This window comes from Podarcis raffonei, chromosome 8 (assembly GCF_027172205.1).
Source record: "Podarcis raffonei isolate rPodRaf1 chromosome 8, rPodRaf1.pri, whole genome shotgun sequence".
Taxonomy (NCBI): domain Eukaryota; kingdom Metazoa; phylum Chordata; class Lepidosauria; order Squamata; family Lacertidae; genus Podarcis; species Podarcis raffonei.
Genome location: NC_070609.1, coordinates 81,814,398 through 81,825,671, shown reverse-complemented (window position 1 = coordinate 81,825,671; position 11,274 = coordinate 81,814,398). Strand labels below are relative to the sequence as shown.

At 49.9% G+C, this 11,274-nt stretch overlaps 1 protein-coding gene across 1 annotated transcript; it reads left to right on the top strand.

The window, feature by feature from the left end:
• Positions 1-2,490: 2,490 nt before the first annotated feature.
• On the top strand, positions 2,491-10,428 carry SH2D5 (SH2 domain containing 5). Its single transcript, XM_053401146.1, has 10 exons — positions 2,491-2,742; positions 3,121-3,254; positions 4,521-4,601; positions 4,927-5,001; positions 5,275-5,421; positions 5,830-6,078; positions 6,525-6,699; positions 8,437-8,542; positions 9,156-9,315; positions 9,939-10,428. The coding sequence occupies exons 2-10, from the start codon at positions 3,153-3,155 to the stop codon at positions 10,158-10,160; spliced, it is 1,317 nt and encodes a 438-aa protein (XP_053257121.1). The 5' UTR covers positions 2,491-2,742; positions 3,121-3,152; the 3' UTR covers positions 10,161-10,428.
• The last annotated feature ends 846 nt before the right edge of the window (positions 10,429-11,274 follow it).

Below are 11,274 nucleotides of genomic sequence, written 5' to 3'. Positions count from 1 at the left end.
CAGTTCTGTGATCCAAATGCCTTTCCCCCAAAGTCTTCAGTTGGAAAATGTTACCTCCCCATCCTCCATTTAGATCCCATCCTAGAGCACTTCCTTCTCTCCTTGGCATTCACAGCCCAGTGCAAAGCTGGCTGCCTCCTTTGGGTGACAAGCAATGTTGGCTTAAGAAAACTGGCAAAAGAGCTTGGGGACAAAACCAAGTCTGACCTGTCCGTTGGAGATGGCCACTTTCCTGGATATCACAGGCACAGTGTGTCTTCATCCCACCCCACTCATCTCTCAAGGACAAATGTTACCCTTTTCAGGCGGGTCTCCCAATATCTTTTGTCTTTCCCTTGTCATTCTGAACCTCTGGCCTTTTCAGGCACTACTTCAGATTAAGCACATCCCACAGACAAAGTCAGGTCATAAAAGTACCATCAACAGGAAGGAGTCCAGCAACAGCACTGCCAGGGCTCACTAGAAGGAAAGGCTGCTGGAACGGGGGCAGGGCTCCCCAAGTTGGACTACAACTCCCATCATCATCGTTAGTCATTCTGCCTGGCGCTGATGGAAATTCTATTCCCTCAACACCTGGAGGGCCAGAGGTCTAACATCCTTGCTATATAAGATCCGGAATATGCTGGCGAAGATCTTCCCAGGTGCATCTTGGTTTCTCCAGAGTCCTTGCTTTGCAGCTTCAAACCTAAGTCTGAGGTCTTGGGTTTCCAGCTGTTTTTGGACTACCAATTCCCATCATCCCTGACCGCAGTTCCTGCTAGCTAGGGATGATGGGAGTTGTAGTCCAGAAACAGCTGGAGTTTGGGAAACCTTGAATCCAGTCCAATCTAGTTCTCACAGATGACCTAAAGGGAATCTTGCAAGTAAGACCTGAGCTCAACAGCAGGGCTCTCCCCACCTGTGATTCAATTCAATTCAATGCAATGCAATTGGTATTAAGAGGCATCCTTGCCTTTAAGGTACCTTCCTAGATTCCCTTTCCCTGCAGAATCTTTGCAGGGCAGCCTGCAACAGCCAGACATCTCGTCACCCTGGCGACCTTCACTAATAAGAGTTCCTCCACACATTATCCCAGCTCCTTCCTTCCTTAACTTCCAACCACTTCCTGCTCCTGTTCTGCCTCCCCGCCCTCCTTTTTTGTGTTCAGTAACCATCTGTCCCTTCTGCCTTGGCAATGTTCTCGGCTCAAATCTGGTGCTTTAATTCTTCCCGGGAAAGTGGCTTGTTTCCAGTCTCCCCTTGACAAAACTGTCCTCTTTTGTCTGCAGAAATAAATTCTGCCTCGAGGTCACTTCTGGGAGGGGGGTTGTGATTATTTTGTCCATCCTAGTTTTTTGTTCTTTTATGTTCTACTTCACACAGCATATAGTTAAACTCTGGAACTCGCTCCCACAAGACGCACTGATGGCCACCAACTTGGGTGGCTTCCAAAGATTAGGGAAATAATTCCGGGAGGATGGGGCTATATGTTCCACCTCCACAGTTGGAGGCAGCAATGCTTCTGAATACGGGCTCCTGGAAGCCTGTATTTGGGAATACATGTTCCCCAAATCCTGCTTTTGGGGTTCCCATTGGGGCATCTGGGTCGCCACTGAGAGAACAGAAGGCTGGACTAGATGGGCCATTAGCCAGATCTAGCAGGGATCTTCCTATGTTCTTGAGACTTACTTTGCGTGCTCTGCAGGGAAAGGGGCTTCAGGAGCTCTGAGAAAGACAGATGTACCACAGGTGCAGCCTTTTCTTAGGATGGGATGGAGGCATGCAAGGAATGAGCCCTTTTTCTGCACATGTTGGGGCAGGAACCATGGAGGTGCCCTTTGGTTAAAGTGCCACCTAAGTGCTCAAACAGTCCTACTCTGCCCTGCCACCCTGGGCTGTTTGAATGGGCTTTTTTCCACAGACCAGGGGTTCCCCTTTCATCCACAGACCCAGCAATGGGAGCTCTCGGCAAGCCCTAGGCTCTGTGGTTTAAACCACAGCACCACCCGCGTCCCACAGTCCACATAGCTTTCATCAGATTCTCAAAAGGGTCCACAACCCCAAAAGTGTACCCCCTTTCCTTCTGAGGAAATGCTTGTATCCATAGAAGTCAACTCCTAAAGGCTGAGATCTCTTTGCCCCCCCCACTCCACAATAAAATATTTGAGGGGCTTGGGCACCCCCAAAGTTGATGGGACTTGCCATTCAAATGGTTGCATGCACCACATCATGTGGTCGATTGTGGAGCAGGGCGGGATTTACCTGGACACCCACCCACCCACCCCAGTATTTTATTCAAGTTGGCACCCCTGCTTCTGTTGGAAATGATTCTGGGGGCGCCACCTCGCTGGCCGGGGAGGGCTGTTCTGTGCGGTGCCCTGTCTCTTTTGAAGGTAACAAGACCTCAGAACTTCCCTGGATGGGGAGCTGTTCTAAAGGAAAGCGGGCGAGGCGAGAGGGCTGTGGGTCTGTGCCCAGCAAGGGCGGGTGGGGGGCTCTCGCCAGGCCTAAGCGCTGCAGGTCCCTCTACGCCGCCGCCCCCCACCCGCTGCTACATCTCCGCAGCCGGGGGCGGGGACTCGCATTCCTGGCCGCTGATTGGTCGGTCGGGATTCGGAGTCTGCTGCGGAGGCGGCGCGTCCAGGTGAGCCGGGCCGGAGAGGCCGAGCAGGGGCCGGGAAGATGCTGCTGCAGCTGCGGAGAGCGGAGCGCCTGGGCGCGGAGGAGATGCGCGGCGGCGGCTTCCCACGCCTCCTCTGCCAGGTGAGGGCTGTGCGGAGGGAGGGAGGGGGCTTTTCTCCATCCTTCTCCTGTGGCAGGATGGGAGAAGGGGGCTTCTGGGCACGTGCAGAGCGCCCCCGGGTCCTTGATCTCCCGTCGTGGGAAAAGGAGCTCTTCTCCTTTTGGTGCTTCCTGTGGGGTGGAGGGGACCCCAGGAACTGCTCCTGGGGCATCTCCTCCTCCCCGCTCCCCCCCCCCAATATCTCTTTCCTGGAACCCAGCGCCCCCTCCCCATCATTTTCTTTTGGGGCCAGTGCTGGGGCGGAGGTGCCCCTTCCTCCCTTGCCGCTTGGGCATCCGCGGTGCCTCTTCGGGGAGAGGCCGTCTCCTCCCTCCATCTCCCTGTCTCCATCCCCGCAGCAACCCCCGGAGCGGTCCCAGCCGGCGGCGCCATGAAGAAGCAGCGCTCCGAGTACTGGGGAGGCCCAGAGCCCCTGGCTTCCCCGCACCACCACCAGCAGAGGGGCGGGCGGGTCATCGCCAAACTGGCGGAGGTGAGGCTGGGCTAGGCTTTCGCTCTTGTGGGGGGTGAGAGGGGTGAGGGAGGATCGTAATAGCTCAGGGGTGGAGCAGCTGCTTGGCATGCAGAAGGTCCCAGGTTAAATCTCCGCTGGCAGCATCTCCCCAGGTGGGGCTGGGAGGGATCCCTGCCTGAAATCATGGCGAACCACTGCTGACAGTCAGTGTAGGCAACACTGACTCAGTATAAGGCAGCTTTATGGGGGGCAGGGCAGTGGGTACAGCATCTGCTCTGCATGCAGAAGGTCTCAGGCTCAATTCCAAGCCAGGTGAAACCTCAGTCTGAAATGCAGGAGAGCCACCGCTGCCAGTCAGTGTAGACAGTACTGAGCTACATGGATGGCAGCTGTCTAGGTGTCTATGAAAGAGAGGACTTGGGAGGGCAGGGCAGGGCGGGGAGAGGTTGTGGGGTAGAGGGGCTGATCTAGATCCTGCCTGCCTTGATCCCATGGGCAGGTATCTGGAAAGTGAGCAGGGTTGGGCCATTATTGCCTCCTCTGTTGCCTTGCCTGGCTTTGCAGGGGCATCTGTGCCCATGGAAGCAGCCCATGGCTCCACCTCCCTCTCAGCCTGGGTGGAAGCCTGCTTTGCTGCTCAGCCCACTCCCCTGAAAACCTTAAGGTAGAGGTAAAGGGACCCCTGACCATTAGGTCCAGTTGTGGCCGACTCTGGGGTTGCGGTGCTCATCTCACTTTATTGGCTGAGGGAGCCGGCATACAGCTTCTGGGACATGTGGCCAGCATGATTAAGCCGCTTCTGGCAAACCAGAGCAGCGCACGGAAACGCCGTTTAGCTTCCCGCCAGAGCGGTACCTATTTATCTACTTGCACTGTGACGTGGTTTCAAACTGCTAGGTTGGCAGGAGCAGGGACCGAGCAATGGGAGCTCACCCCGTCACGGGGATTTGAACCGCCGACCTTCTGATCGGCAAGTCCTAGGCTCTGTGGTTTAACCCACAGCGCCACCCGCATCCCATCTGAAAACCTTGCAAAGGATCAAAGGAGAGGAAGGGAGAATCCCAAAGAAATGAGAGGGCCACCCTAGCTCAGCAGCTAGTCTAAGGAGTTTGTCAGAACCCTCCCTTTTTTGCAAGGGGGGCAGTGGAGGTTTGAGGTGCATCTCCCTTAATTGCTCCCCAGAGGCCTCATCTTCCCAGGTCCTCCCTGGTGTTCCACGTGGGTCCTTAGAAGGGCTCCCCAGGGTATTCTCCTCTCTCACTCTCCTCCTTCCCTTGCCAACAGTATGTGGGCTCCTTTACCGTTGAGGACGTGGAGCTCCAGCAAAAGGCTCTGGCCATCCAGCAGCAGCTTCAGCGCCTGAAGGTAAGCGGTCGGAGCTGGTTGTGGCCACATTAGCCCTCTGCACGTGCTTAGAGGCACTTGCCTCAATGCTTCTTCCCCCTATTTGGAAGGATCATTACTCTGGCACTGTGAAACCAGCTCTGGCTCTGAGCCCCTGGGATGTGCATGCTACTAAGCCCCAAAAATTCTAGAGGTGCAGGGAGCAAAAGGGAATTGTCTCTGCTTGGAATCTTTGTGCGTCTAGAAGAGCAAACTGAGTCTCCTTGGTGTGCCATCTCTGACTCCGTTTCCCCTTTCTCCATCTCTCTCCATCTCTCATCTCTCATCCTGTTCTCTCGGAACACAGGACTGCCCCAGGCGGCGATCCGTCGTCCTCAAGTTTTGCCTGCAGGGTCTGAAGATGTACAACGCAGAGGGGGAGGTAGGAGTGGGGCCATGGTTTGATGCACGACAGCATGCCGGAACTAGGGGCCATCTTGCCTTATGGGGAGGGGGCTTGTGCCAGGCTGGGTGGAGGTCCCATTTTGTTTTCCGGCTGGCCCACCTTGCTGGGTTGCGGTGAGGATATCCTGAGGACGACTGAGCCGGGGAGGCCTTCTCTGCTTGGATGAGGCAGCCCAGTGGTTGTTTGGTGAGGACGTGGGTTGCCAACTGCTTGACCTCATTGCCCCTTCCTTCTCCTCTTCTCCTGCAGGCTCTGCTTATGGCGCATGCCCTCAAGCGCATCCTGTATAGCACCTGGATACCCACTGAGTGCCAGTTCGCCTTTGTGGCCCGCAACCCACGCAGCCCTCGCAGCAGCCTCTTCTGCCACTTGTTTGTGGGCAGCCAGCCCAGTGAGGTAGGCCAGCTGGTGGGACAGAGGTATAGCATCTCCGACAGTGGAGGAGAAATACAGCCACCCTGAATAGCAGTCACTGATGAAATTATCATCCATGAATTTGCCTTACCCACTAGAGGATGAACATTCTATAACCGGTGAAGTCACCACCAAGAAGGCCCTGCCTCTTGCCCCCCAGAAACAGTGAGCACCATTGGTCGCCATGAAAAATTGGAGAGCACTAATCCTACTGCCCCATGAAGGGAGATGTTTAGTGCCTGCTCATCTCCTGACAGAAATGTGCCACTCAGGAGTGAAGCTGCTTTCAGCCATTGCCTGAGTTAACAGACTGGCCCTTGGAAGGGGAACGGGGGGGGGCGCTGGGGGCTGGTGGTGGCTAATGTGCCTCCTGCATTTTCTGCCCTACAGGTCCAGATTTTGCACTTCTTGCTCTGCCGCTCCTTCCAGCTCTACTATCTCCTGATGCATCCTGAGGACCAAGAATGGCTCCCCGGTGGTTCCACACAGCAGGAGCCTGGGAGGCTGCTGGGAGCCTCTCTGGATAACCGGGTGGCCTGGGAGTCCCTCGATCCGGAGGATGTCTCTCAAAATGTCAATGCGTTGGTGTCCTTCCGGAGGCTTCCGTGCCCTGCTGACTTTGGCCCCTCCATCAGTGTGGTAAGTGGGTTCCCTCTGGGCTTCTCCATTGAGTAAGCAGAGGCAGTAAGCCCAGCTGCACCTGGCAGTGGAAGGAAGGCCTCTTACCTCTCCCTGCCAACAGCATCTCCAGGTAGGGCTAGAAAAATACTACCTTCCTGAAACCATGGAGAGCCACTGCTGCCAGTCAGTGTAGGCAATGCTGAGCTGGATTGACCAATGCTCTGATTCAGTATAAGGCAGTTTCCTATGTCCGGATCGGGATCAGGAAGAAACCACCTTCCAAAAGAAGGCTTTCAGTCTGATCCAGAGTGCCAGGAGGAAAGGTACCACCTGAATTTATTCAAGGTGACCTACTGCGCTGGGGTGGAACTTTGAGCCATCCAGCTTCCCGCTAAACTTTATCGCCAGCTCCAAATTCTGCTTCTCCTGCTCAGTGTCCATCCGTCTCTGTCTCGTATCCCTAGAGAGAGAGGCTGGATTTGGAGGAAAGGAGCAGCCTGGGCACCTCTCGCCCGGGGAATCCATACTGCTCTCCAATCCTGGTGCGGAAGAAGGCGATCCGCAGCAAAACCCTCCGCTCCGGAGCCTATCGAGGCTGCACCTTTGAGGCTCAGTTGCAGCAGAGCGCCCGAGAGATGTGTGAGTATTCGGGGAATGCAGAAGATTCTGCTGTTCATGGAGACAGAAGAGAATGTCCTGTGCTGCTCTTTCATCCATGTTGCATTCCAGCTATGTAAAGAGCTTCTCTTTATTTCCAAGTGTGTCTTTGGGGTGTTTTTATCCCTGTTTTTCAGAGGATAGTTTGCCTCCTGCATCTCCTTTTGCATTCTCATTCCTCATTTCTTTATTTTTCTTGTAATGAGATTCTTATTAAAGTTTTTCATGATACTGTAAAATAGCTGCTACAAAAAACCAATTGAATAAGTAGAATGTGGAGTCCTCTTAAAAGTAATTATTAGCCCTTACCAACCACAGAAGATAGTAGCTCATCCCGGTTCTCACCTGAGATATTTTCTCATCCCAGCCTTTCATCCTGGGAGACCAACATTCCCCTATCTCTCATCCAGTCTCCCCCATTTCCTGTTGTGTTTCCATTTCCTGATGTATTTTTGATAGTATCTTGATTTCCCCCCAGTCTTTTTCCAGACAGTAGCATAAATTTAGTAGCATCATTCTCTGAATTTGCTCCAAATTATATGCAAAATACTTTTTATCTGCTAGAACTGAAGAAAGGCCAGGATTGAAGTTTCCTCAAAGCTTTATATCCTCTCAGCTCCATTGATGCCATATCCATTTAATTTCCCATCTCTCCATTTGTGATTTTCTCCTCCAAATCCTTGTATGCAAGGCATTTCCATTTCAGCACCTGCTTTTTTCAATTTAGCTATTTCATCATCCAGTCCTGCCAGCTTTTCATCTATTCAGTATGAAGCATTGAAGTATTATTCATTTCCATTTCATATTTCTCAGATTCATTTTCTTTCCCCCTTTAATCAAACACCGATCTGATCATTTTTAATTGTTCAGCCATCAACTGTTGAACAATACCAACGGCCACTGGGAGATCCAAAGGTACATTTGCCATATTGGGTGCTTTTGATGTTTTGAATATTATTAGCAACTCAGTCTACCTTAATATTTCCACGTTAAGATCACAGCCAGCATATCCTTTCTCACAATAAATTCTTTCCATGGCTGGAAGAATGGAGTAATTGCTGGTTTACTTTCAGTTATTTCAGCTCTTTAGTGGCAAGCAAAAGAAAAAGTGTTAATTATTCTTCACACATGGGATTCCTTCATCCATTTAATCTTTATTGCCAACCATAAATCAGACACGTCACTCTTCCTTAGACACTTTAATGTCCACTTTTCCTTTCTGTTCTTCTTAATGACAGAATGCAGTACTTGCAAATTTTTAGATTGTAAATTTTCACCAGAAGATGGAGGGGTATCTCTAAGTTACCTTGTCCCTGAAGTGTTTAAGAAAGTGGGGCTGTGACTTTTCTACCTATGAAAGGTGCTTACGTGGCATTTGGGCATAGTGTCAACTCCCTAGCTTGCCATCTTGTTCTCACTCCCGTCCAAGCCGCCAAGTGAAGACAGCATAAAATGGCTTCATCCAAAGCATTTGAGGTTGCTCCCATAATCACCCTTATATTCCAGAGTGATTAATATTCAGACCATCTGTCTGTCTGTTATCAATCACCACATAATTATATTCTGTTTGCGACATGCTTATAGAGAGACAGCTGAACCACCAATTCCTCTCCCCGGAAGTCCTCCTTCCTTGTTTTTTTGAGATTTTGCTCAAGCATCTATGCTGCTGAGATGGTCTCTTTTGTATAACCTCTCCCTCTGTTTCCTTCTTGGCTTCAGTTCTCACCAGCTGCGACAGCAAAGGCAGCAGAGGAAGCCTGGCTTGCTTGCTGGATAATGACAGTAGTCTGATGGAGAACGTGTGGTCCTTTGCGGGTATTGACAGGTAAGGGGAGGTCTCCCCTTGTGTGCCCTCTGACAGGAGGCCTCCAAGGATGCTTGCGAATTGGGGAATGGAAGTAAACTGCACAGCACAGGTGGTTGACCACAAGAAGGAAGCTAAGATATCCCATATAAATTCATGGTTGCTGGTGCCAAATTGGTAAGAACGTGAGAGAAGCCCTGCAGCTAGAAGAGACCAATGGCCTGTCTGGTCCAGCATCCTGTTCTCATAGGGCCCAATCCCAATGGGAAGCCTGTGAGCAGGACCCGAGCACAACAGCAGTGCTGTCCCCCCTTGTGATTCCCAGCAAAAGGCATACTGCCATCATGGCTAGTAGCCACTGACACTGCTTGCTGTTGAATGACCCAAGAAAGGTAGCCAAACATTTCCCACACTTGTGGTGTGAACTTAATCATGATTACTCTGAAGTAAGCCCCACTGTTTCCAGTGCAGCTTACTCCAAGGGAAGGGTGCATTGGATGGTAGACTTTATTCCCAGATGTGGAAGGGCTGGAGCGGGGAGAGGGATTCTGCTCCAGAGAGAGAAACCTGGTTCCATGGGCTGCTTTCCTCCTGCTCAGAGGTCCCTTCTTCCACACTGCCTTCTGGTTTTCAGGGATGCTGGGATGTCGCTGCTCAGGAATGATGTAATTGGAGCCTTCCTCCTCTGGGCTGAACCAGGGGCCACTGATCAGTGGTGTCTTACAGTGAGGACAAGATGTGGAATCATCCCTTACCAGATTTACAGGAGCCAGCTTGGGAAGTATTCTGTGGAGGTGAGAACTCAAGGAAAATGACATGCCGGCTCTGCCTGATTCTGCCTGATTCTTTTCTGATTCAGTTGTTGCAAGCACATTCGGACAGGTTTTTTTAAACTCCTGTCATACAACAGTGCCAATATATTGGACCACTTTGGTGCACGAGATAAGCAAGTTTCCAGGAGCCAGAAGGAATGGTAACTAGTTGGATTTGTATCAATTGGTTAAAAGATTAAAATGTTAAAACATTAACTGAAATATTTAAAACAATAAAAATTCTATTAGCACTCACCAACATTTCTGAGCTCCTTTGGGGGCCTTTCTGGCCAAAAGCAGTCCAGAAACAAAGTATGACAATAGTAATAGAAACATTACACAGCTCTTCCTGTCCCCAAAGCCTCGTCTCTAAGCCCAATCTGGTACATTTTTTCCCCTTTAAATAAATCTTTCCCTTACCTCTCAACAATAGCTCCTGCATTGATTTGTGTTGAAATTCCACAAGGGACTGTACACCTTCGCAAATTAGATTGTGTGGGAACATTATGTGACATCACAGAAGCTCGTCCAATGAGGGGTGGTTTGTGGGCAACAGCCAGTTTTCGATCTCTTATCATTTCTTTCCTTTTCTCCTGTTCTCATAGCATTTGAATGTGGAGTTCCCTAGTATGGAAGCTCTGTTGGATCACTACTCTGGAATCCAAGGAGGCCTGTTCTGCTCTCTGGCTGCAGGCCGGATCAACCACTGTTATGAGGAGCAAGACTGCACAGTAGAGGATCCCTGGAAGGAAGATAGAAGCCGCCGGCAGGCATCTTGGCTACATGGCACTAGTAAATCTCTGGCTGTCCCACAGGAACTGGGATGAGGAGTCTGGGCTTAGTTTTCCTGCCATCCACATGCTAACTGTGCTAACTCTTTTTGTGGTGTTCAAGCTATGTGGCACTTTTGCACTTGGGCTAGCTTTCTCATACTGATATGGTAGGGATTAGGCTTCATGGCATTGATCCAATCCTTCCCTCTCGCCCCCTAGTAGAACAACAAACTAGTCTTAACTTTTCTAGCCAAAGGGTCCCATGGCGCTGACGCCCCTGGTCATTCAGAGATAGATTTTTCATCAGCGGCTGAAATCCTGCACATGCTTTCCAATAGAATTGCCATATTTTTAAAAAGTAAAATTTCTGACACCTGCAAAGTTGTTTTTCAAATAATATTTTTATTAAACAATTTTTATATTCATACAAACAAAACATACATAAACAAACAGAAGACAAAAACAAAACAAGAAACAAGTACCATTTCATGTCCTAATTTCTTAAACCTTTCTTCTTCGACTTCCTCATGCCTCCCGTTTCTGTATTCCAAATTCTAATCAATTGTTCAGCAAATCTTCCCTTATTTTACTATAAATTTAAGCTAATCATCCTTATTCTCTTTGTCTTAACCATTACTAATAGTAACCATTTACTTTAGTCCAACATCATTCTAACTGTCATTAATTTTGTAATATTTCTTTAAATAGTCCTTAAACTTTTTCCATTCTTCTTCCGCCGCTTCCTTTCCCTGGTTTCGGATTCTGCTCGTCATTTCTGCCAAGCCCATGTAGTCCATCACCTTCATCTGCCATTCTTCCAGTGTGGGTAGATCCTGTGTCTTCCAGTACTTTGCAATGAGTATTCTAGCTGCTGTTGTAGCATACATAAAAAAAGTTATATCTGTCTTTAACACCCCTTGGCCGACAATGCCCAAGAGAAAGGCCTCTGGTTTCTTAGGGAAGGTATATTTAAATACCTTTTTCAGTTCATTATAAATCATTTCCCAGAATGCCTTAATCTTCGGGCACGTCCACCAGAGGTGAAAAAATGTACCTTCCTTTTCCTTACATTTCCAACATTTATTGTCAGGCAAGTGGTAGATCTTTGCAAGCTTGACTGGGGTTATGTACCACCTATAAATCATTTTCATTATATTTTCTCTTAAGG